This window comes from Perna viridis, chromosome 2 (assembly GCF_037379345.1).
Source record: "Perna viridis isolate PV_CMFRI_1.1 ecotype Kerala chromosome 2, ASM3737934v1, whole genome shotgun sequence".
In the NCBI taxonomy this organism is placed as follows: Eukaryota; Metazoa; Mollusca; class Bivalvia; order Mytilida; family Mytilidae; genus Perna; species Perna viridis.
In genome coordinates, this window is record NC_142446.1 from 30,077,658 (window position 1) to 30,105,306 (window position 27,649).

The 27,649-nt window shown below is 31.1% G+C and overlaps 1 protein-coding gene across 4 annotated transcripts; it reads left to right on the top strand.

The window, feature by feature from the left end:
- The first annotated feature begins 601 nt into the window (after nucleotides 1–601).
- LOC148624570 (glycerol kinase 5-like) lies at nucleotides 602–26,955 on the top strand. 4 transcript variants are annotated; one of them, XM_088567254.1, is made up of 17 exons: nucleotides 602–685; nucleotides 3,941–4,267; nucleotides 5,624–5,717; nucleotides 6,502–6,577; nucleotides 8,531–8,624; nucleotides 9,514–9,603; nucleotides 10,127–10,168; nucleotides 11,855–11,992; nucleotides 12,339–12,412; nucleotides 13,607–13,667; nucleotides 14,574–14,700; nucleotides 17,788–17,892; nucleotides 18,113–18,163; nucleotides 19,642–19,685; nucleotides 20,217–20,380; nucleotides 20,842–20,978; nucleotides 23,980–26,955. In XM_088567254.1, the coding sequence occupies exons 1-17, from the start codon at nucleotides 659–661 to the stop codon at nucleotides 24,129–24,131; spliced, it is 1,803 nt and encodes a 600-aa protein (XP_088423380.1). In that variant the 5' UTR covers nucleotides 602–658; the 3' UTR covers nucleotides 24,132–26,955. The 4 variants fall into 4 exon arrangements, with proteins under 4 accessions (XP_088423380.1, XP_088423381.1, XP_088423379.1 ...); XM_088567255.1 differs by lacking the exon at nucleotides 602–685 and adding an exon at nucleotides 723–743; XM_088567253.1 differs by lacking the exons at nucleotides 602–685; nucleotides 14,574–14,700 and adding exons at nucleotides 3,019–3,419; nucleotides 16,238–16,364.
- The last annotated feature ends 694 nt before the right edge of the window (nucleotides 26,956–27,649 follow it).

A 27,649-nucleotide genomic window follows, 5' to 3' on the forward strand; every position in this document is an offset into this window, starting at 1 on the left:
CCCCCAAAAAAATCCCAGCCACCCCGGGCTAATAAATGGTCATTGCCGTATCCTGACGGGAAGATATACATAATTTACAAAATTGGATAATAATTCACGGTACAAAATTATACATTAAACATGCATGGGCTAAATCATTTCTCCCCATATATGCTGATACCCCCATCCTTAGTAGTAATCCCTTTGGGATTCAGCGCTGGGGTTATTTTTTGTTTGTGCATGGGTTGATAGCTGATATGGGTCGAAAGGCGATGCCAGAGGGTGGTCCGATATGAATTCATCCTTGTATTAATGTATTTATCGCATACACTCAAAGTACAATTAAAAAACAAAAATAAAACAACAACCACAAACAAATTGAATCAAATAAGAATGACTTACTATTATCATATAAAGAATAAAAAATTTAAGATAGCAAAGGTTGTGAAGTTTATCTTCATCTGCAAACATGTTACTATAGACAAGAAAAAATGTGAGAAAAAAATATTTATAACATAATTTTATAATGTAGTAGTCAACTATAAAAATCCTTACCAAAATAGCAGAGGCGAAAGGTGACGACAAAAGAATAGGACGAATATGTATGCATCAGACAATCGTTAGAATCATGTGACATGGTCAAAATGGTGGATGTAGTAAATTTTTACGTTAAAAAATCATGAATCAAAGGCTGAAGTATTATCAAGTATATACATATTTCATTTGAATAATCATTTTAAAATTGAAACAAACCTAACTTTTCTGTACGTATAAAATCTTTAGAGGCAAGTCGTGCATAATGTCATGGGTTAGCGAGTATCTAGAAAAGTCGATGCACAAGGGCGATGTTCCCTGAAAGTGTATGCAAACAAGGAATTCGGTTGTGAATTATAAAAAATTGCAGCTGTTGAGCTCAACTGATTTTATAACCATGACAGTTTCGGTGTGTCTAAACACTGCAAAGACCGGTCTTCGTGCATGAAGACCATAAAAATAGCACTAAGAACCATATAAAGATGACATTTTTGGGTTTTTGGTCCTTCAGGATCAAAATACCTTATGTCACCAGTCTGTCACTGGAACTTCCCTTCTATTTCTGAACACTACACAAAAATATAGTCCAAATGTAATTCCTTTTATATCATTCACTGCCTTTTTTATAACAAGTAAACAGGTTTCTTTCAATTTATCAGCTCAATAATATTCTACAGGAGAGTTTGCCAATCTCATTAGTGATGTCATATTTAGTAATTTGCACATCATTAAGTGTCAAATTGGTTGGCAAATAAACAACTAAATAAACAATTAACAATTTCATGATTAGAATCCCAATTTTCAAAACTTTATAGCTTTGTTATTTTACATCCAATTTTGGTTCTGTAAAATGTTTCATTTACATAAAAGAATTCATATTTTGTATGTGAATTTATAACTGTTTTACTTGAAGAATAAATTTGAAACGATATTTATATGTAAACCTCTATTTTCATATAAAATTGTCTTTAAAATTTTATGCTCATATAGTCTAATTACTGAATATTTCTTTAAAAATTCTATGGATAAAAAGAGTTTTATTGGCAGTTTAGGGAACCAAAAGAATTTTTTTTTCAATTATCTTAGTAAACGAAAAATTTATGATGATTTAAAGTTGATGCCCCATGCCACTCAATGGCTTTTTTGTCAACCAAAACCAAATTACAGGTAAGTGATGACACCACAAAGAACTCTCCTATTATTTATGCAAATAAAATTAAGATTTAGTTTTCATATCAATTTAGGATTTGAGGGACTCCTTTTTGGCTTTGAAAGACATTTAATAATAAGTTTACATTTAGGGAATTTATTTCTTGTACAAGTTGTAGGAATGTGTCTCGAAGGATAAAAAAAAAGATTTATAAGTCAAATTAGCCATCCTATCATTAATATTATACCATTTATAAACAGGAGGTGAAGAGCAGTGATTTTAACCAAGTAAATTTGTCGGGAAAATTCAAATTGATAAAAGTGTTTGGTTTTTGAAAATTATGTGTTAAGAAAATTATTTTCTTAAGCTGATATTGGTTTTATTTAAGTATATTGTTATGTAGGATAAATACCCTGTTAATATGGCTTTAGAATGTAAATGCATGTTAACTTTTTTAAAATTGGGGAAAGAGGTGAAATGGAACGAAATATGTAAATGTGTGTGAAAATGGATCAGTAGTATAGATTGACTTTCAGTTTATGAATGTTTGTGTCTGTACTAGTCACAACTGTTCAGGGTTCAACAACTGCAGTTTTATCAAACTGCACCATGCAAACTTTTTGTTTAATACTACATTCAACTTTTTCTTTCGTGATTGTTGATTACTTATAAATGATAAAACAAGATAAGTCTCAATTGTTTATTTCATACCTTAAGAACTTTCTACTACTGGTACACCTATTCACATGACAATATTAATGAGAATATTTAATAACCCCTGGTATTGTCTAAGAGATTACCAATATGTACAAATGTGTTCATTTACTTGATAATATTAGTGATATGATTCTCAGCATTTAAGCTTAAATATTCTTGTTGTTTAGAATATTAATTGGTAATAGCATTTAAATATTTCTTTTTGTCACATCAATATATAGTTAGATAGCACATTATTTTAATTTCACTTGATCCCTTCTGCACACCTACTATCCAACAACCTTGTTGAACATATTGTCATGTTAGCATGTGTGTAGCTACATAGAAATTCTCAAACCAGAAAAGAAAAATATTGATAACAATACTGGGATTTTTTCTGATATGTTGCTCAGTATCTAGTTCAGGAATACAGCTTTACCTATACTGGGGTAAGGAATTGGGTCATTTTAATTTTGTTTTTGTTTTTTTAAATCTTGAAAAGATGTCTATGATAACATAAAAAGACATGGTTATAAAATTCTTGTTACATTTGAGGAAATCTGATGTAGTGTTTTCCATTGTGTGGTTGTATAATAAGTGCATATGCAACATAAAGTTTCACTGATACACATACTTAATGAAAATATGTTGAACAGGAAACACTTTTTCTGAAGGTCACATTCCTATCAACACATAGGCTAGATACACAATATATCATTGAAACAAGAAAGTTTTATATAAACTGCTGGGTTTATTACAGAATATGTTACTGATGAAGTTCTTATTTGAGTTGATTGGATGTACATTTTTTGCTTGAGGGAAATAGTAATGTGAAACAAATTTGTTAAAGGGATTGTACTGTGCAAACTGCAAAGTATTCTTTGAAAATGCAAAGTTTTCTTTGAAGATGCAAAGTTGATGAAACAAGATGTAATTTAAAATGGGATAGGATTTTTTAAAAAGTGCACTAAATTATAGAGAAGTATACTTGTATATTTTGAAAATGTCACAAAGAAATCTTTCTGAGAAACTTAGAAGGAAAGTTCATCCTGTATTTCTCGTAAGTTGCTGTAATTTTTTTCATTATACATTTATAAGGAAATTATTAAAACAAGGATGTAGTTTAGTTTAATTGGTAAATAATACTGTTGGTGGTGTATTATTGATTAACTTTGTTTAAAAAATGTGGGTGATAATTTTATCCTTTCAATGATAAATCATTCATGTTAATTGTGTTTGTTGTTTACCACAAAACCCTTCTGAATATAAATTAAGGTACATGTTGTTGATGTCTATGTTCATATACATGTATTATATCTTGGTACAATGTACATGTTATAACATAGATAGAGGTAGAGGACAAAAACGTGGTCCAAATTTGAATAGTTGATACTATATGTAGTATGTTGTACTTGCAATAATTATTTTTTTTCTAAGATTCCAATGTTTTGATGAATTTTACAGTGACATATGTTATAGCAAACAGACACATGTACACAAAGGTACACTCTATTCTATTTTCAGTACATTGTAAAAATTGTAAATTTTACTTTTGAAATGAAATGATCTCTATAATTACAGAGAATATTACCAAGAGAACCTAAAGTTGATGTAGGGAAGGAAAGAGAAGGTAAACAAGCTTTGATGGACAGTATGGATAATCAAAATAAAGAAAATAAAGAAGACTTCTTAGAGACGAGTCCAGAGTTTATCAATGTTTCTAAAAACAGGTTGCCTCGGACTGAACAGATTGATAAAAGTGGAAATATAAAATCAAGCAACACTCCTTCAACAGAAGCTAAACAACAAGAAAATCCCTATATTATTTCCCTCGATGTAGGAACTACAAGTTTAAGGAGCCATGTGTATGATAAAAATGGCAGTATAAAGGGTTCAAGTAGCAAAAGGGTAAGTGTAATATTTCAGGAAGTGTTATAGTCATATAAAGTCACTTAAAATCACTATTTATGCTTTAATTGAGATTGATTTAATTCTGTACCAAAGTAGACTTTTTATTCCCTGTTGGATTGGTTTCACTTTCAATTATCAAATGCTGCCCATGATCTTATTGTTATCAGGTCTCACTAATCACTTCAGGGTCAAATGCCCCCCCCCCTCTACTTAAGTAGTACCAAACACTCACTGAACCTAGAAATATGCATTGTAAGTGCATTATTTTTGTGTATTCTGATCAAAAGTAGTTAAAATAAAGCTGAGAATGCATACTTTAAAATCATATTTGTAATATAGTAGAAAAGTGCATGAATATTGTTTATGTGTGTGAATAATTTGCCTCCATGCTTTCAGTTAGCAGAAAAAGTAAAAATGTGGATTTTCAGTATTTTTTATTCAAGTAAATTTTGTGAAGAATATTTACCATCACTGTACCATTAGCATAATGATTTTGAAAGCCTTATTTTCCAAGCTTCACAATGGTATGCAACTTTAAGATTTCATTTATACTGGGAATTCACAGTGAAACTTTGAAAATTACTTGTTTAACATGTAAAGTAATAGAAACGTTTGAAGTGGTTAGTGAGACCTCAATCATTGGTATAGGTATTATGGCAGACTCTTTTTTAATCCTGATTTCTTCTATTCTTAGTGACTTTGTTTCTATATCCAGCAAAAATTGGCATATTGTTTTACCCTCATTGCCGTCCATCCTGTGTGTATTTTTTTACACAACAACTCAAAAAAGCTTGCACCAATTAAACTTTGAGAATGTGTACATATGAATATGTCCATTGTTGGACAATCTATTTAATTTTTTTTTTTTAATTTCAATTTGTCTTTTTTGAGTTCTTAAAATTTCTTGATTTTACTAGTTTTCACACAATAACTCAAAAATGCTTTCACTAATTAAAATGAAACTTTGGGAAAGTGTATGTGTCCATAATGGGAAGTTTCCTTTGATTTTCTTGAAAACTTATTCATAACATAGGTGGGTTCCAGTTTTTGCACAATAACTCAAAAACGCTAAAACCAATTAAAATAAAACTTTTTGAAAATGTTCATATATTCATTCATAGAGGGAAGCTTAAGGTCACTTCATTTTTTTTATTAATTCCAATGTCAATTCAAAATACTTGCCGCAACTTGTGTGATATGTCAGAATTTTTGTGATGGTATTTGATCTAAGTCAGCTTGGTGAAAATAATCCTATTTTTTTAGGTATGAGACTTTTCAAAATGTTTTCATCTAAATTCTTATAAAATGCATAGATATCAATTACTTACAATAGTTTTGTAATGATTTTTGTAGATAGAATTACTTCATCCTAAACCAGGTTGGTCTGAGATGGATCCTGATACTTTGTATCAACAGGTTGTCTCATGTATTGTTGAGTCCATGAAAGGTTAGCATCTTATTAATACTGCTGCCTTTTAAAACTTTTTTTCTGTTGTATTGTTTGCCTGTAGAAGAAAAATTGCAACCCCCCCCAAAAAAGATGTCTGCTTACAAATCACAAAAAATTACCTACAAAAACATTTACACAATAAAGCTTTGTGAATATGATTCTGTTATTTTCAATGTTAATTTTTTTTTACAATTTTTTTTGGATATTAAAAATTAGAGTCATACAATGTACTTCAATAATTTAAAAGTGAAAAAAATACATTGCAGTTAATTAGCCACCATAGTATCTAAATTACATGTAGCATCTGAAATGTCTACATTGATCAGCAGCTTGTTAATTCATGATGGTACAGCAGTCATTATGTAAAGCACATCTAATGCCATTGATACCATTTTTACATGTACAATATGTAATTACAAACATCACTAGGATCATATCAGATGTGTCTGCTACATTTATTATGAATATTGAAGATTTTTGGGAGAAACAGATTCCCATCCTCCATACTTAGACTTTACTCACATTTCTTGAATCAAATTATTGCTTATGAAAGTTAATGATGGAATCTGATGTAATATCTTATTGGAATGTCACTTTTCAAGGCACCTTTCTCATATATTCATTAAGAATCAAATATATGTATGAGCTAAAAGAAAGCTTTGGTTACTTATGATTTTTTTCCTGCAACAATTAAAATTATTATAGACCATTTTATATTGGTTTAATGAAAATTATACTGTTGACATTTTTAATGAGTCAACTGTTGCTTTGTTTATTACAGCTGCAGGAATTAAAACAAACCATGTAACTTGTATGGGCATTACAACACAACGAAATACCTTTATAACATGGGACAGGTAAGTAATGAACACTTATTTTACATTCCTCAAAAAAGTCGCAAAAGTATTTTAAGAAAACCTTTTCAAATAAAAAAAAAATGTTGACTTTCAAAACTTGAAGTAGCAATTACCTATGCAATGTTTTAGTGTATTTTTTATTTTTTATTAGTAGTTATAGCTTTGTGTAATGTATAAATTCTTGTTGAATGTTGTGAAAATAACCTTTAGACAATAACCCCTGGGAAAGCTAGCATAATTTTACAAAACCAATAATTTGACACTCATTCTAGCAAAAAGCTACCAAACAAAATTTTTTGGGTGTAAAATTATAGAAATGTTGTTTTTTTTTCATGGTCCATAGAGTTCTTTGACAATAACTTGAGTAAAAGGGTATGACTCTCAATGAAATTGTGCCACAAGAATTCATTCCATAAAAGATTTGGATTGACTTTTGGGGTAGTGACCCTAACTGATTAGGAATTAGGGACAAAAGAGGACACACAAAATTTTTGGTTTTTGAACGTTTTATTCTGACTAAGGCTTAGTGTATAAGATGCAGTACGATATTTACATATGTAATTCTTCATGGCTTAATTGTTTAAAATGGCAGTAAAAAGTATCCTCTCAAATTCTGTGCAATTCATTCTATGAAAACCTTTACTTTTATTTCTTTCAATTCAAGATTTGTTGAAAAGATTGTAATTTAATTTTTTCATTATGATGCAATATGAGCTATTCATAAACTTGCTGAACAGTTTCATTTTATTACTTTTGGATTATTCATTAATTTACGGACAACTTTATTGTTTTTCCATTGTTCTTACTGCCTGATATTTTCTGTCTCAGGCTAGTGTTCTGATACTGTAACACAGATGACAATGCTACAACAAATTGACTGTCATGTTAAGCACTAATTTTGAAAGTCTTGACATCTTGCTCTATAAGGCCAACTGAGATATTTCTGCCTTGACTTCAATAGTCATTAGTCTGTATTTAAAGATAAATACCATCACTATGATCAGTAAATCTAGTGTTAACTTGGTGGTCAATGCTTGAAAAGGATAAGGTCTTCTTTGGTCTCATAATGTGCAATTTTTAATTTGATTAAACCCTATTTTTGAGTAGTAGTAGTAGTATAGTGGAATGGTTGAAAATACTAACTACAAGCTATTTTTGACAAAGCTTTGGATGTAAATCAAGAAAAAACAGTATGTAAAAACACAAAGTTTACATAACCATAAAAAAATTTAACATTTCTGTAATATTTAAGATGGCTTTTTTTGTGGAAAGGAAGTGGCCTCGAATGTGTTCACCCTAGATATTTGCATATAAGATGTACTTGATGACAATATGCAAAATATATGAAGCTTGAGACTGAATAAACATGTTTGCAAAGTTAAGAGAGCCAAAATAGTGCAAAATTTTGTGTTTTTCAGCATTTTTTACCTATTTTTCCAATTTTAGCTAATTTGAGGGACATAAATGACCATATATAATTTGAGGGGCATATATGACCATATATGTTCAAATTATTTCTATAAACAACTCATATTAATATCACAGCATGGTTGATGTGATATAAACTAGTGGAATAAAATATTGATTGGTTGGAAGGGACATTTGTGAGGTTTATCATTTTGTTCTCTTGACACCATTGGTAACAGTAAAGGACAATCAGTTGAATGTCTGAAATGATAGATGCCATTTATAAAGCTAATTCCAAAAGAATCATATAGAAAAAGGTTTTAGTGCTATTGAAAGTTGAATATAGGAAATATCAACTTGCTTTTTTTAATTGCAGCATCATAACAAATTCACCAGGTTTGTTTGTTATGGTGTTGAAATTAAATAACTTGTGTTGATATTTTGCGAATTCAGTATGGAACTTTTAAATATCATTTATAAATATGTAATTAACTTTGTTTGACATATATATTCATGCACATGAGATGTTGAATAATTTTTGTTCAGGGAAACAGGGCAATACTTTCACAACTTTATAACTTGGCAGGACCTTAGGGCACGAGAAACTGTCAAGTCATGGAATAATTCTTATAAAATGAAGGTATGGTCATTTTGAATTATGATTGAATTTTTTTTTACAACCTGAAGTACATGTAATAATAATTACTTTCACCAAGTTCTTTGAAGTTAAGATGATGTTACATATGGTGTAAATGTTATTCTTTAAAATCTTTTATTACCTCTTTAATTTATTAAGTACTATTCTATATAAAGAATTGATTGTTGAGTTTTTGTTTTTATTACTGTTATATCTTTTCATGAATATTTATTATTTTTTTTATATTTTTTCACTTCCTCTTCAGATATTTTTTTTAATAATAATACACTATGTGTAGTAGACAATTTTTGTTATTGTATCAGATCAATATTAGCAAATTTTTGTTTTTGTAGAGGAACTCACATTAAACATTGTGGATTTTTGCCTTGTTTGACTTGTTATACTTAATGCCACCTATCCAGAATTACACCTTTCTGCTCAATACTAAATGCCACCTATCCTGAGTTATACCTTTCTGCTCAATATTAAGTGCCACCTATCCAGAGTTATACCTTTCTGGTCAATACTAAATGCCACCTATCCAGAGTTATACCTTTCTGCTCAATACTAAATACCACCTATCCAGAATTATACCTTTCTGCTCAATAGAGAAAATGTTGCAAAGGGAGAAAAAACCTCTAGATAGTAAATGTTTATACAGTTTAACTATCAGATCGATGTTGTATCCTTTTATATGAACATTTAAATAAGCAAATTAAATTACAATATGTTAACCATCACTTTCCACCTTCATTTAAATTTATTATGGAGCTGTACTTTAAATGTTGAAATATAATTATTTTTGTTTTGTTTTGAAAGACAATGTATATTGTTAAATGGTGGATCGTCATTCCTTCATTATGTTTTTGTTTTGGGTTTTTTTTTTTGGCAGATGTTAAATGGTGGATCGTCATTCCTACATACCTTTACTAGACAGAAGAGATATCTAGCAGCTAGTGTACTAAAATTCATGTCTCCTCAGGTAACTATTAATTGTCTAATTGGAAATAACAATACAACAGCTGTATTTATTAGTACATGTGTAATTTATTCATTGTTCTTGTGGATTATTTCATGGTAATTGGGATTTTATTTTAAAAAAATAAAAAATAGAATAAGAGCAGAAACAAAACAAAAAGAAACAGACCAAATATATTTAAAAAAAAACAACAGTGAAATAACCATTATATAAATTTTATCCTTAGGAAGCTGTTAGTGGAATTTCTCTTGATATCACAACAATTGTGTAAATAGTCCATAATAAAAAAATAGTAAATATATGCACACAATAACCTCTGCAGTTTACTATTGCATTAACACTACAACTATATGTACATGTATATAGAGGACTCAACATGGACTTGACAGTGTTTGTTTTAAAATTTAGTGATATACTTTGTTTTTGTTTGAATTCAGGTTTTGGTTTTGAATTTCAGGCTACTAGGAGATTACTTTGGTTTTAATTTCAGGTTACTACATGTTTGTTACTCTGGTTCTGATTTCAGGTTACCATGAGATTACTTTGGTGCTTAGAACATAATGAAATGGTAAGTGATAATTTCGTGTATCTATCTTACCTGAAAAGTAATTGTCAGGATGAATTGGTATAGATTCACCTTCAGTGATAAGTGGTTCAAATTAATTCTCCCCTCAAGATTGCAAAATTCGTATTTTAACATGCAAGCTTACCATGGAGAGTTGACAATAGTTCAGATAAAAAATAGGCTTAAGGGCAATTGTTTTGTGGAAAACTTGGAAAATGTAAAATAGCTGGAAACCTCTTGCAGAAAATTAATCACTGCCTGGTGGTTAAAAAGCATGTGTATTTATAATCACTTGCTTTGAATTGGAGCAAAGGATGTGGTGTCTGATTATTTACTTTTATTGTCACAGAATAATGATTTTCAATGTCAATTTGAATTGTGATTAAATTATGTCTTCCCCCACTTTGGTGGGGAGACATATTGTTTTTGGCTTGTCCATCTGTCCGTGTGTCCATCACGAAGTTTGTCAACACAACTCTGCTGAAACTACCAAACCAAATTTTATGAAACTTGGTTTGTAGCAAGAATATCATATGTAGTTGTGCATATTACCAGGAAATTTTGATAGGCTAATTTTTGTAGGAGTTATGCCCCTTTGAACTTAGAAATATGCCAAAAATCCTCATAAATTATCTTGTTGGCGCAACTCCTCTGAAACTACTGAACTGAATTTTATGAAACTTTGTATGTAGCAAGAACATTATATGTAGGTTTGCATATTACCAGGAAATTATGTTACCCCATTTTTGTGGGAGTTATGCCCCTTTGAACTTAATGGAAGTTTTCCAAAAATCCTCATAAATTACGTTGTCAGCACAACTCATCTGAAACTACTGAACTGAATTTTATGAAACTTGGTATGTAGCAAGAACATCATATGTAGTTGTGCATATTACCAAGAAATTATGATCCCCCAATTTTTGTAGGAGTTATGCCCCTTTGAACTTAGAAGTGTGCCAAAAATCCTTATAAATTACCTTGTCAGCGCAACCACTCTGAAACTACTGAACCAAATTTTATGAAACTTGGTATGTAGCAAGAACATCATACTTAGTTGTGAATTTTACCAGGAAATTTTGATCCCCTAATTTTTGTGGGAGTTACTGTTATGTCATTTGAACTTAAAAATTTTCGTGACCTTCAACTCTGAAATTTGTAAAAATCCTCATGATTACCTTGTCTGTTAAAAATCTGTGGATGTGATGGATACTGCAAGTGTATCCAGTTTACGGGATGGGCAGACAAAAAAAATTAAATTATATTTTATTTGATTTGTATTTGTTGCAAAAAACTTGGCAATCCTTTTTTTGGAGAGGATACTTGCTCTACTGGTGCAGCTGGTCCGTGCTCCTAGTTTATAGTGGCTCATTTTCTTTTTTAACTTAGTATGTATTATTTTGGTAATTTTATGTTCTTTATTGTGTGTCTCTATTTTTCATGTCTGGTCTTTGTCTCTGGATTACATTCTTTTGATTTCTGCTAGAATCATGGTTCCCTTGATTACTCTTTTGAACATTTGAATTTGATATCCAGCTCTAATTTTGCCAATTTTAAATTTGGTGTACTTAAGTACTTAAGCCAATAGTTAATATTTCACAGACTGCTATAATAAGCCAAACCTTACCTGCTATAGGGTATTTTGTCTTTAAATGAAATTTGTTTGCTTTCATCTCTGTTTTTTTTTTTCAGTTAAAAACCAGGGTTGTAGAAAATAAAGTTTTGTTTGGTTGTATAGAAACATGGTTGTTATGGAAACTGTCGGGAGGTAGAGTTCATGCTACAGACTACTCTTGTGCCAGTGGCACTGGTTTATTTGACCCATTCCAAGTAAGTGGTTTGACCAAATTTTAGATGAAATATTTGATTTGACCTATTTCACAAGCAAGCAGCAGAAATTAGAAGATTAAATACATGTCTAGAACTGCATTACTGTCAAATGTTTGAAAGGGCAATGTTATGATTTTGCTAAGGTTAAAAAAAAGTTACTCCCATTTGGTATGATATGAAATTTCAAGTATTATACAGTTTCAGCATCATTTAAGAATATGAATAATTGTGTTTTTTAAAACTAGATATTGCTTTAAAGGAACTAATATTTGTATTTTAATTCACATTTATATGATTATTTGGTATTACTGTATATATGAATTTTTTATTATTAAGAATTTTTCAGGTAGAATGGAGTATGATAGTGTGTAATTTACTGAACATTCCAATGTCTATGTTCCCCCAGATCATGGACTCAAGGTTAGCTTGACAATTTCAATTACAAAGATAGTTAAAAATGACTAGTATTTTTATCTATCTTTGTTAAATAACCTCAATTACTGCTGTGCACACTTAAGTATAACCTGCTTTGCATTGTGATGTGACTTTGCAAGTGTGCACCAGAGACATTTTTTTTTTTCAAATAGACACTTAAATATTACTGTTATTCCTTATTTTTTAATTTGAGTATTAAAAATCAAAATATGTTTATGTTTCACTGTCAAATAGGAGAATTTGTCCATGAGATGATAGATTAAATACTTTTGAATTAATTCTGGAATTAAATTATTTTTATAGTGTTGACATTTTTATAAAAATAGGCTTACAACTTTGAAATCAAATGCATTTCACTATATGACTCTTTTATTGCTCCTAAACAGTCACAATATTTTGTTATTGTGGCAAAATTTTGTCTTTTTATTTAATACTCTACTCCCGCTTGAAAATTTACTTTGTGGCAAACCAACAAAGTAATCATGATTATCTCCACCCGTTCACCTATTTATGGTGAGTTTTCTTACTTTGATGGGTTTCCCTTGATGATCAAAAGTAAAACTGCAAAAGTAAAAAAATTGATGAACATGAAGTCATGAAGGCAACAACAATACTTGTAACTCCATATGTACTTTCACAACAATACAGATTCTCCAACACCCCGTGCAGGTCCGGGTGTCAAAAGAATAGGGCTGCAACAGCGCTAAGCTTGTCGTAAAAGGTGACTAAGTAGTGCCCAGAACCCTAGCCGGGGGCTAGGGCGCTCCGCAATCAGTCAATCAGATTCACCAACACATTAACTCAACTCAGAATTAGTTTTAACCCAGATGTTTTGGTTAAGAATGTCATTGGGTAAAATTAATGTTAAATATCATACTGTGAGTAAGATGCACACACACTGCTTCCCCCATTAATTCTTTATTTAACATGCTGTAGGAAACATTTCTCCCCACAAATGTGGATACTTGTTCTATAGATAGCATACTAGGTTTACTAATTATAGCTACATATGTTTTTTTTAACTGATAAGGATTGTTAGTGCTTCACCCTTTTTCCATGTACAGATTTAATTATATTTATTTTTTATCATGTTAAGAAGTTACATTTGTTGTATTGTGTCATTAATATTTTATCTATTTAGCTTTTACATGTATTTATTTTTTCTTGAAATACTTTCAGTGGTCTGTTTGGACATACAGATCCTTGTATATTTGGTGATTCAATTCCAATTACTTCTGTGGTATGTTCTTTTATGTATAGAAAGAATTAAAAAAAAAAGGATGTTTCCCAATAAAATGTTTCAACCCGCCAAAAAAAATAAAAAGAATATTGTTTACCACACAAGTTTTCTGTATTTTTAAACAGATTTCTGTGTTTCTAGGGAACTAAATGGTTTCATATTTTATTTCCCATTACCAAGTCTCTGTCTACCTGTTTTTTTTTTTTAAAGTTTTTGGATTGCTCAACTTAAAAAAAACCATAAAAAACAAAAAAACAAAAAACAAAAAAAACACTGTAATGCTTATGAAAATAAGGTGATATGGGGAGATGAGTGTTTGATTTTCTCAAAACTACTGATCTTAATACAAAAACAACTTACTGGTGTAAAAATATAGCATTTATAGACGGAAAAAAAAATGTTTGTTCTGCTGCTTTTTCTACATCATGAATCACACCTTTACCATTAACAGTGTCTGAATTTATATGAATTGGTACTATGGACCGAAAAAGGCAAAGATTTTCCAAAAGAAAAAAAAGTAGGCATGGCAGGGGTAAAAAAAAAATTTGACAAACACACATAATGTTCCACGATTTTTTCCTTGGGATCAATTTTACCTTATTTCAACAGATAAGAATTTCAAACAGTCAGAGTAAAGGTACAATTGGCATGACAGTAATAACAAGACAATTTTGCTTAAATAATGATAAAGTAAAGCATGGTTTTAATTTATGATCATGACTCAATCATAATGGTTTGCAAATAACAAAAATGTCTTGATAAAACCAAAATTAATCTATAATTAAAATGACAAGTTTCAAAGTAAATGTTCAGAGTAAAATGAACAAATTAAAAATTTCAGTAAGCAGTACTGAATTACTTATTTTTTTTACAACAAACTAGATTGCATATATATAGAATTTAAAGGTTTCAGATCAAACATCAGCAATGTTTGGTGAATGTTGTTTTGAACCAGGAGACATCAAAGTAACGATGGGAACAGGAACATTTATAGATATAAATACTGGCAGTACCCCTCATGCCTCAGTGTCAGGTTTGTTTATACATAGTTAGGCTCAAATCAATGGTTGGTTTCACAATTATCTTAAATTTGCATATTTTGTATTTTGTATTAGTTATAACCATTTTTATATGGTTGTCTTTCTAGACAGGACATGTTATGGTATGCTGTTGTCTCTGTCAGCACACATACCACAATAAGTCAAAAACACTTCCACAAATTTTGATGAAACTTAATTATTTATTTCTACTGATGAAAGCTCCTATGCAACACTTTCTCATCTCAGATGCCATGTTTTCAAGTTATGGATCAGTATACGTCATAAAGGGTGATTTTCCCATTTTGTATTATAACTTGAAAACACTTCTAGCAATTTTATTAAAACTTGTTTTTTTTTATTGATGCTTCTTTGGGGGAGCTTCCCAACTGAAGCTGCATAGGCTATCGTGCTACCGCAACAGTAGCCTTTCCTACTTGAGTCCCATATGCTCCCTTTTGATTTTATTTTATATATATTTGAATTATAGGACTTAATGCATTGCAAAATGGGGATTTTTCAATTTTTTTAACTTTAACTAAGACTTGAGTTATTTGACTCATAAAAAAAAGTCATAAAAATAGGATGATTTCATTATTGGTCAATTATGTCAGATGCATACCTTCCTTATCATTTATGTGGATTAATGCTTTTTGAAGGGCATAATGTTTGAGAGGACAGTCTAATTTAACACTGCTCTAAATCACCATTTGTCAGTCATATAAATTTACTGGTATATAATTTAATTTGATTTGTAATAAGATTTCTGATTGGTTGGTTCTTTTTGAGTAAACGTAGTAATTTTGTATACATGTAACTTGCTTTTGGTATTGTGACATCATTAATGTTGAAAGGTCTGCCCTCAGCCATTCAAATAATACCAAACAAAATAACATTTTGATAATGAACAAAAGTTATAAAAGATGACATGGTTTGGGCCATTTTATAATTTTTTATAAACGACTTTTGTGTTTTATAAGTGTAAGCTGCCCTTTGCCATGTTATTTCCTTTAACCTGTTAAAAATTAGAAACATTCCCTAAGTAGATAGCTTAAAGGGGACAGATGTATTACAAACTGATGACAGGGCTCTTTATTTCTGTTAAGTCAAATTTTTAATTATGGTATGGGCCCTACAAATTTATTTTATTTATATTCAAGTATACCGCTCATACACTGTTATCTGGGAAGGAGTACATGCAAGCTCTTTATTCTTGATGTTAATCATTGTGACACCAACCATTGATATTGAAATTCTTAAGGAGGTAGACCTAGGGTAAGGGACACAACCTATACAAATCATCAGAACGTTTGTATTCAGCATTTTACATCAATGTCATGTAAGCATCAAAGTAACTTAAATTAATTTAATTTTATGTCAAATGAAAGCTTGATAGCCTTTGGTAAAATTGAATATGATACAAACATATCAATGACTTCATGAGTTGTATCCCTTACCCTAGGTCTACCTCCTTAAATCTCCCTAAAATCTCCGCCCTTAATTTATTGGGGAAACACCTTTGATTTTTGATAGGTTGCTGATTCTTCCAGTGCCATGTTTGCTCAGTGTTGTTATGAAGTTGGAGATTTAAAATGTACTATGGGAACAGGCACCTTTGTTATGTTAAATACTGGAGATAAACCTCATGCCTCTATAGCAGGTTGGTCTCAGATCTGAATACTGCACATGCAATCCCAGGTCACTATGTGCAAATTTGTACTGCACTTTAAGTACCAGATTACCATGTCATAATCTCTGTCCCCATTCCAGCCATTGTAGATCTAGGTCACCTTGTTCAAATCTGTATTGCACTGACAATTTCTGTTCCATATGTCATATCTATTCTGAACTCAGATTTAGCTCACCATTACCAAATCTTTATTACACTAGAAATGTCTCCTCACCATGACAAAGTCTGGGCACAGTATTCACAGTTCCTGCTCTCTGCCAGTACTCACTTTTTGTTCATTATGTCAAAATCTAGGTAGTACTGCACCTCCAGTTCTTGCTCACCATGTCACAATCTTATTATTGTACTTGTAAAGTCTCATGTTTGAATAAAGGTACAGCACTGCAGTTTTTGTTATATCCCACCACATGAAGTGACAAGGTATTATGTTATATTAAAAAAAAAAGTTGTGTGTTTGTTCAGTCCTTCCTCCTGTCCACCCCATGACAGTTTCCAGATAATAACTTGAGAACAGAGCTGTGAAAATTCTTTGAAAATTTGTGCAGTTGTTAAGTACCATATAATACAGATTTTGTTCATTTTTCAGGAACATCAAATTTGTAGTTTTTGAGTAAAGCCAATTTGATTACCGGTATTTTGCAATCCCCCTTTTTTCACTATAATGTGGCAGGATATTACTTAATATTCCATTAATGTCCTATTTTTTATTATGTCAAAATATTGGTACTACATACTCCTGTAATGCCAGAGGTTTGCTGGCAAAATAACTTCTGACTTAATTGATTATGGAGGAATGTAACTCCGACCTCATTGTACGAGTAGGTACTCCATGGGTTAAATCTAGGAACTGAGCTCATGATTCCAGCTTGCCATGTCAAAATCTAGGGACTGCATTATAAATCCACTATATTGAAATCTAGATTCTGCTCTTGCAGGTCTTCCCTCCATGACCCTATAGTTCATGGGCTTGGATGGTCCACCGTTCACTCCCACTCATAAACTTCACAGTGATTTTAAGGTACCTTTAAACCTCCATTACTGAATTGATTTGTTCCCAAAGAATATTCTTGGATTCTTTTTCAATATTAGCCTGTATTTGTACCCGACTGGGCCAAGAATTTAATGAATTAAACGAATTCAGGTATCATTATGTAGCCCAATGTCTCAGCTTTGCAATGGTACCAAAAAAGTGACGGTGATGCGTAAGGTTTTTGGGGTAAAATGAAAAAAATGTACCCTACCCCACCAAAAAATTGCTTAAATTGACATATTTTTCCATGTCAAAACCCCTGGAGAATGTATGCTTCAGTAAAAATGGCATATTTTGTTTTTTTTCTCTAGAACACTTAAACAGTATTCAAGTTATGAAGTATAGTAGGTCAGATACTTTCAGGTTTATACCCACTGATTGGTTGGAAGATTGGGAGTGAGCTGGTCTATGTAGCTGAAGGCTTGATTAGTGATACAGGGACCGTTATGGAGTGGTGTAAATCTCTCAGTATGTATAGCTAAAATGTATTGAATATGGGTGTAACACTAAACAATCAGAACCTCTTAAGTCTAAAAAGAAAATAAAGGTTCATCATTGGGAAGCTTGTAAGGATGTGTACATTTGCTTGCATAGGTCATTAGACCAAATATATACACAGGATTTAAAGATTTTTTAAAATAGATAATAAACTTACAACTGTTTGTAATTGTTTTCTGGTTTATTCCAGGTATGTATGAAGATGTAACAGAGACTGATAAACTGGCAAATTCTGTTTCTAGTAAGTAAAAGTTTCTTATAATAATAAAACAAAGATTGGACATATTATGGTATACAAATGTCTGTTCGTCCATCTTGTAACTTTAGAACTCCTTCTGCAATATATTTCAAACTTTACACAAATTGGTTGTTAAGGTGGTATAATGGTTTGTATTCTTTCTTTAGCCACAGGTTAGGTGAGCTATTGCCATCACTTGGCATCCGTCATCATCGTCTGTTGTCATCGTTGTTAACAACTTTTCAGACATCTTCTCCTCTGAAACTACTAAATGGATTTGGATGCAACTTAGCATGATCGTTCCTCAGGGTATCATGCACAAAGTGTATGCTTCGACTTCTGATCCGTTGAAAAAATGGCCTTGTTACTAAAAATTGAACACTGGGGTCAGACAGTAGTTTTTCACATATATTTCCGAAATCATTAGGTTTAATCAAATTCTAACCGAGTAAAAGTGTTCAGCATGATGAGATCTGTCTATAGTCGAACTTTGGTGAAAATCTGTTTACCCATGTTGGAGTTATTGCCCTTTTGAACATTTTTTTTTGGCTGTTTTTGATGTTATTTACTTTCAAAAAAATCTCTCAGAAACTACTGTACAGAATTCATTGAAAGATGGTATGATTGTTTCTTAGGGTATCTTGCAAAATATGGTTGTTGGGAGTAAAATGTGGCTGCTTTTACAGGAAATTGAATGTAGCTTATCAAATCAAGGGGCAATTCAGGCTGTCTGGATCCTCTAGTTTTTTTTTAGGAATTTGATTGCAGTTTCAGTGTTTAAACCTTTAAAAAAGAGGGTGGGTCAAGATTGTACATGACACACTGTGCAAGGTTGTTATAATTTTTTGAAGGTCTGTTTACTTGTGAATGAATTTTCAAAGTTTGGATGTTCTTGCCATGCTTGTCATGCAATTTTTCTTTTGGAGTCATTTAATCTTAACACTGAAAAGGGTGGGTTTTTTTTACATGTTGCACCATATCTTGAGAATACCCTATTTAAATTGCTTCAAACTTCACAGAGTTCTTAGTTATGATTAAATAGTGATCAAGGGAACCAGAATTTGAATGATTATCAACAGAATTTAATTCTGAGGATAATGACAAGACACACACGCAATAAAAATCATAAAATCATTGAAATAACACTTACAAACAGAAGTAACTGCACAACCTAATATCTACTTAAAACTGGGTGCATGGACAAGGTGCACTGGTAGGGGAAACATTCTCTGCTTTTCTAAAAACACCCACTGAGTTGCTCATAAAATGTTACTTCTTGGGTAGACAAAAAAGGAAAGGAATTTTAATGAAATTTAATATGCATCATATGTAGATTGAACTTAAACATTTTTAATTTAACATTTAAAGTCCATTTCAAGCAGGGCATATTCTCTTTTTGAGCTTGCTCACAGTATTTTTAGTTTTAAATAATCATTAATGTAAAACAGTTTTCTTTTTTCACAATGTATTTTTAATTGTAGGTAGTGAAGGTGTTTATTTTGTATCAGCTTTTAGTGGACTTCAGGTAAGTCTGTTTTGTTCTTGCCAGTATTGCAGACAGATGATATAGTAGACCCTTCACTTGTATGGTTTACCCAGAGTGTCTGTCTTTCCACATTTCTTGTAAGCTCAACTCCTCCTTAACCAATCAAAGGGATTTCAATGATTTATTATAGAATTTAACATTCATTACAATTCTTCATTAATTAAAAAATGTTCCAAGTAATATTACATGTGCACATTGTCATGATACACCAAGTAATACAAAATGTATTACATGTGCTCTTTATTAGAATATAGTATGGACCTTTAGTCCTTTTCACAAAAAATCTTAAGTGTAAAATTAGTCGTAAGTTATGATGTCATAATAGAGTTAAGTATTGTGACGTCACAACTTACGACTAATTTTACTCTTACGATTTTTTGTGAAGAGGGCTGCTGAGTACTATCCTATTTGTTATTGTAATTGATTACCATGACAGGAGATGAGCCTGTATTAATATAGAAGACTTAGTCTACTGTTCATTGTAAAAATGATTCTATTGATATATTCCAGGCACCTATCAATGATGACAAGGCATCAACATTATTGATAGGTATGAAACCATCTACAACCAAAGCCCACATAGTAAGAGCTGTTCTGGAGTCTCTAGCTTTTAGATTTAAAATCCTTTATGAAACCATCCTTACAGAAACCAAAATACCTTTGTCTTACATCAGGTAAGGGAACTAAAATTATTGTCAGCATTCCTTACATAAAGTCAGTCCATCTGTTAGAAATTTTGGATAATGTACAAAACTACTATTTTAACAATAACAAGTAGCATACCAAAAGAGATGAAATCTGTGGACAAAACAATGCTAGGAACACCAAATAGGACAATAAACAATGTACAAGTTTCCCAATGCAAAGGAATTAAATAGTACTTAGAAAAATGAACACCACGAACTCTACTAAAAATGGCTAGAGAGAAATAAACTTTATTCATAGTGAAAAAAAATGAAATTGTATGAAAGTATTATCCAGGAATATTTTTTATGGTTTATAGAAAATTTGTTATGAATTTAGGGGTTTATAATATGAAAAGTTAGATGGAGAAAACACAAATTAGGCTGAAGTTAAGTGTGTCTTATTTCAATTTTAGACATATGTCATGCTTTTTTGTTTCTATAATTGACAGAGCTGATGGTGGTGTTTGTAACAATGACTTTTTGATGCAGCTCATGTCTGATCTAACACACCAACATATAGACAGGGCCAAACAAAGAGCTAATATGACTAGCCTTGGTACAGCATTCTTAGCAGGATTAGCAAAAGGTATACATGTAGGGTACTGACAGATATATCTCTGTATGCATTATGAAGCTTTAATTAATCTTCTTTTAATTTTTTTTTTTTTTTTTTTTTTTGGGGGGGGGGGGGGAAGGGGGATGGATATCTTGAAAATAGTACTACAAAAGTCTTGCTTGGATTATTTGGGTTGTGACCTATTAGGGGCTTAAAAAGAACAAAATACTGTTATTGTATAGCAATATAATTTCCCCATAGAATGCAACGCATCGTCAGCGTGCAATAAATTTCCATAATGCACTGTGCAAATATAGTTAAAATTTTTACATTATCTGTAACAAAAGTTCATTTTAAACAACACTTAATTATATTGCCATACAATAAAAGGGTTATTGCATGAATTACTGGGGAATACTATCCCATGTAGAATATATATTGCACTTGTGAAATATGTAATTCTACTCAGGATAATGTTCCCCAGAATTTATGCAATAATCTTATATTATTATTATTATACCCCCACTTATTAAAGTGGGGCTATATTGCAATCATCTCTCCGTCAGTCTGTCCATTACACTTTTTTCGTCTTCTGCTGAAGGGAATGCTTAGATATTTTGTATATTGCTTTCCCATGATGACTTGTACTGCGTCTCCCCTTCCTGTTTACCGAATGACTTAGTAGTAATAATGGATAATAATCATAATGGAAATTTTGTAACCAATTTCACAGCTTCTACAGGAGGGAATGCTTAGAAATTTGGTTTATTGCTTCCTCATGACAAATTGTACTGTGTCGTCCTTTCCCAGCTTTTAAATGGTTGAGTGGGGTATTCTTAGCACAATATAGCATGCAACATCTTGTTTTTCTGGTTATGCACAATAATTGGAGTAAAAGTGAATGGATCTTGATATTGTTTAGCTAAGTTTCATACAACACTGTCACAAATTAGGTTAAGATAGCTTTTCGGGGTTTATATCCTTAACAATTAAGGGATTAAGAGCAAATAAGGAACTATTAACACACTTTTTCTGTTCCTATCAAACTAGTTTGGAAGGGTATATAAGAATCACCACATCTGTCCACCTGTCTGTCTGTCCACATTTTTTGTAATTGCAATTCCTCCTAAACCACTCTAAGGATTTTGATGAAACTTCATAGTATGGATGGATATTGTGTGTAGATGTGCATGAAGGAATGTAATAACTGTCAGAGGACTCCAAAGGGAGATAATCTAACTAAGGTTTTTTTCATGGTAAAACCTTGTAAGTGCAACTTATCCTAATCCATTCAAGGGATTTTGATTAAATTGTACAGGAAGGTTGGCCATCATATGTAGGTGTGCATGAAGGAATATAATTACTGTTGGATAAAGCCAAAAGGAGATAATCCAACAAGTGTTTAACATTTAAGAGGAAAAAACCCAGGCAGTGGGATGCACATGACAAATTTAGTTTTCAAAAAATTTTAATCCATTTTATATCATAAATGCATCCTTTCTCAAAGTTGAATGTTGGTTTTTGCTTAACTGCAAGGGTTAAAGAGGAAAAATTACATAAAAAGCATTGAAATTTTTTGAAAGGGGAGATAACTCTTTATTTTATTGCAAAATTTTGCTGCTTTGTTAGGGAACTTTAAAATCATTTCTGAGTCATCCATTGTCACATTAAAAAAAATCTTTTTAACATACATATGAAATAAAATTACATTGGAACAAAAATTCAGTGGGATAAAATTTACCATATGCCAAGCATATCATAGGGTCTGCCTGATTTTTACATGAACAGTCCATTTGAAGTGGGGGGTTTTCTATTTGTGAGCTTGATTCTTTCTAATTTTTCTTGATAAGTTGGGTAAAATAGTATGGATTTCTATCAAAATTGTACCACAATGTTCTATATTATGGAAAAAAGTTTTAGCAGGGAATGTATATAAAGTCCCTGATTGTAGATATTAAAAATTAAAATTTTGACTCTTTGGAACTGGATTAAGACTACTGGGTAATCAAAAAAAGGTAAATATAATGAGGTAGTGCTTTTAAGCTATTTTGGCAGATAAATTGACATAGTGATTTCTTGTTTACACACTGTATCTTCAGTTAATATCAAGTTTGGCCCTGAAAATAACTTGGTCAAATCAACATGGATATTGCTTAATATATAAGAATTGTATGCTTGCTTTGCCAACAAGACCTTTTTTGTTGTTCCCAATGCATAACATGGAAACCATAATGCAAAATGGAGTGAAAATGTAATTTTGGCCAAATTGCCGATAAACACCTGATTTCATTACATTTTTCTTTGCCAAGATATTGGCCACATGGGTTTGCAAAAACTGAAAACCAACTACACACCTCCAAGTTTTGTTAGAAATTATTGGAAGTTGCAAAAAAAAAACCCAATAAATTCTGACATAATTTTGAGTCATTAATGTTATAACATCTCACAAATGTTCTTCGTCTCAGTTTAGTTGTCCTTTTAACACAAAAATATGGCAATATGGTAACCTAAAACTAAATAATAGAGCCAAAAACTGGTAAAAACATGGCAATATGGTTAGCTAAAACTAAATAAGAGGGCCAAAAACTGGTAAAAAGATGGCAATATGGTTAGCTAAAACTAAATAAGAGAGCCAAAAACTGGTAAAACAAATTTTGGATATTGGGGATATGGTTCATGTCTAAATGCAAATTTTGAAGGTCTCTGACCATTTTCATTCTAGTCAGAATCATATGCAGTGTCAAACATTTAAGTTTAAATATTGTTTCCATACTTCTCGCAACTGTTCAGGGTTCATACTCTGCAGTCATGTCAAGCTGCTCTCTACAAAGTGTAATAATAATTTTTTTTGGTATTTTTTCTGGAGTTGTGATCATAAATTCATATTTCACAAATAAAATATTCAACTTTTGATAATGCCCTCTTCATAGTAAATGTTGATAAAAACTAGTAAACTGATTGAATTAAAAATTAGATGTAAATGTATGACATACTGTATGTAACTTAATATCAATATGTTGCTCTTTTTTAGGTGTATGGAAAAGTAAAGATGAGTTATATGACATTAGACAGTCTGAAAGAGTATTTAAACCTAATGAAAACACTTGGCCTGAATATAAATACATATTTAGTCAATGGGAACGTGCAGTTCAAAGAAGTAAGGAATGGTACACTGACACATAGTTCTCAGTCTGAAATACTGGCTTCAGCTTAAATGAAAATGAAATGGTGCTAATAATTTATTGCTGTTTTATGTTTGGGAATGCCCTATATCAGTATGGTTTTAATTGAAAGAAAATTAGGCAAGCAAAGTGGCAATTTAAAAAAAAAATTCCTAGATACATCTGGCACCATTTGATTATGAAATCAAAAAGATGGATTGGGTTTTTGATAGACGGCATTAGATGACATTATCATATAACTTTTCAAGTTAGTCTTCACTATACATGCCTAAAATCTTTCAATATTTATTTTGATATAATTGATGGCCTGTTGTTAAATAAGTGCAATTATATTTATTTATTTATATGCAATTTATTGTCTTATTTTTTTTCAGTTAGATGATGAAGATAATTTGCATTACTCAGGTCTTTGTAGAATACTTTTGATAAATATACTTATTCTGATAAGATGAAATAATGCAACTCAACATTTGTCTATTTGCGTAATCTGATTGAAGGTAGTTTTGTAATGTAAACCAATCGTATGGATATTCTCTAACCAGCATTTTATTTCACTGAAGCTATAGTAAACTAAAGGAATTATCATCAACCCTCTTTTTTTTTCAATAAAAAGACTGTGTGAGTTAGATATAAATCAAACTACTTGAATTCTTTGCAGTATGGCAAACCCATTTGATTACACATAATATTTCTTCCCTCGTGAGTGTGAACCAATGGATTCTGTCCCTGAAATTGAGTTCACCGTTAGGCGAGCCATCCAGTAACATTAATTGTCTCTGGAAGATGAACTCTGAGACTCCAACAAGGATGGTTATTGTATAATACTGCCTCTCTCCATTGTAATTCATTTCATTCAAACTTTAGTATATTAAATTCTGTACAATACAGCTCTTCAGCTGGTTGATACAACCTTTGTATGAATATTGTATAATCGATATAATGTATAAAGCTTTATCAATCAAAACTTGGTCTCACAAAGCAAATGAATCAGCATTGAAAATTATACAATGATTTTTGTATTTTGATTTTTTTAATAAATTGTTCCAGATTTTAGGCAAGTTAAAAGCCTAATGTATTTTTTGTGTAGTCCTCTATTGTCAGTTATATTTCCATTGATCTAAACCTATGTTTTTATACATTTTAAAGATCTTTATCTTTTATTATGATATTTTTCTACATTTTCAGCATCTTGAACTAAAACAGTATATGCTCTCGTTAGTACATAACTGATCCACTTGCTTAGAGTTTATGTACATATTGAGGATACTTTTGTGCCGATTATTATATGACGGTGACACAGGTCCAGACATGTATGGGTCTTGCCTTGTTTGTCAATATTTTTAAGCCAAAAATTAATGATTTTTTTTTGGTGCTTTACTGTTTGGGGATAATTCAACATTATCTGATATAATAAACAAAAATTATGAGTAAATGTAAACTTAAAATATATAAAAATCAAGAGAAGACATATGTTTCAGGTTTCAAGTGACCCTGTATTTCCTTAAAACAATCTTTTGAACAATGCCTTTTAATACCCTTTATTAACCTTATCCATACAATAGTCCTGTGAATTACAAAATATGAGTAAAAAAATTAAAAAATGTAATTTTTTCACTCAAAGCATGATTTCACATGTTCTTGTATATAATTATAAAATTGTCCTACAAAACCCCCTTTTTTTACAGAAATTTTGCCCTATAAACGTCCTTGTTTTAACCAAAAGGCAGTTGATGACTTTAGCTATCAGCATAAACCAGGTTTTAATTATAGTGATAACCTTAATGGCTTGCAGGATTGTTATGAACTGAATGGGGTGTTAGATTATGACATGGAGATATGCATATTGTCTGGAATTTATGTTCAGGCAAAAATTGTGAAAATGTCAGTTGTTGGACCTAAGTGTTTTTCAGAAAGCTTCATCTGATGTGTTGTCTACAACTCCTCCCCAACAACTTGCAGGATTGTTATGAAACTCAATGGAGTGTGAGATTATCATGTGGAGATGTGCTTATTAGCAGGAATTAGTCATATTTTGTTATGGTGTTGTCAACAAAAAATACTGTTTGGAGTTGGGTCTTTTAGAAATGGCAGCAAATTGTGTATCGAAAGCGGCAGTCTATCCCCATAAAATATTGTCTAATATGAATCGTGTATCCACATTTGTCCCCAAATGTATATGGTTCAACAGACTGCAGGGAGAATAAGTTTTGTTAGGGATGATGTCTTCCTAGTTAACACCCTTACCTGAATTCTAACCAAACTTTTAAAAATAATCTGGAGGAAAATCTAGCTGAATTTTCACAGTCAAAAATTTAAAGTTGAAGGACCATTTTATCAAACAATAAAATAGATATTGAGTTTTCTATTGCTTTCAAAATTTTTAAATTATACTGGGTTATCATCAATCTTATTAAAATTAGATGTATCAGTTGTTCCATTCAGTCACTGCTTGTAGGTGTCTGGATGGAGCAATTAATAGGTCTAATTTTAATTAATGGTAGATTGAGCTATCATTATTGTTAGTCAATCTGGATATTTACTATAAGGAAAGGCCTTAAATCTGACTGAATTCGTACTTCTATGAGAATTTACTGCATGTATGTTGTTATAATGGGGGTCCATTTTTTAACAAACTACATAGTGCTACACACTTACTCAGTTGAATATTTTGCTGTGATATACTGAATGTAAATTAGATAAATAAGTGCCTGCAACGTTTGTCAGATTCCTGATCATTTTGTTATCAGATAAGTAAGATTATATAATGTCAATGTGTGAAGCATGTTTAACATAGGCACTTATATATTAAAATATATTTTGTGTAACTCTTCTTTTATATGACTGCCAAAAAATTTAAAAAATAATGCTATCACCCTGTTTGGCATCTGTTAGGCACCGACCTTTTTATTACCATTGTGTGTTTTTTTAGGGGGGGAGGGGGCTGGAACTTTATGAAAAAAAAAATGTTCCAAAAAATAATTTAATCATTCGTAGAATAAAATAAAAATGATTCTACATATCCCTCCAGGATAAGAATGGATGGTGCCTTAAATTTCATTTATTTACGATAACTTGAGGCAAACTTATAATTTTTTTTGTTAAATTTTAACACATTGTTCCTAGGGAAATAGTGAATGGCTCTAAAGTTTAGGAGGTTTTTGCCCAATTCCATTTGAAAATATGAGGCTAATAGGTGGAAAATAAGTGTTATCTTTAGAATTGATAGAAAATGTTTATTGTAAATCAATTTTTTACAATTCAGATCTCATGGTGTTTTTTCTTTTTAAGTTCTGTCATAAGTGTTCATTTCTGTAACAGTTTTGGAGTTAAAGGGGTATGAAATTTGGCCATGCAAAAAAAACAAAACTTTTTAGTCCACCGGGCCCAAAAGGCCCATTGTTGTCTTTGGCAGCAGCTTCTGTGTCATTTACATCTATAAACTGAACCTCAAGTAGCTCCTTTGAAACTACTTGACAGATTTTAATGAAAGCTGTTCTGAATATTCCTTATTGTATCTTC

What these genes read in the sequence shown, in the direction of transcription:
- LOC148624570 (XM_088567253.1), top strand. Translation starts at nt 3,363, where the DNA reads ATGTCACAAAGAAATCTTTCTGAGAAACTTAGAAGGAAAGTTCATCCT. An exon ending in GCTTAGAACATAATGAAATG is followed by an intron (nt 10,169 to 11,854) that starts GTAAGTGATAAT and finishes TTTTTTTTTCAG; the next exon opens with TTAAAAACCAGGGTTGTAGA. An exon ending in CAATTCCAATTACTTCTGTG is followed by an intron (nt 13,668 to 16,237) that starts GTATGTTCTTTT and finishes GATTTTTGATAG; the next exon opens with GTTGCTGATTCTTCCAGTGC.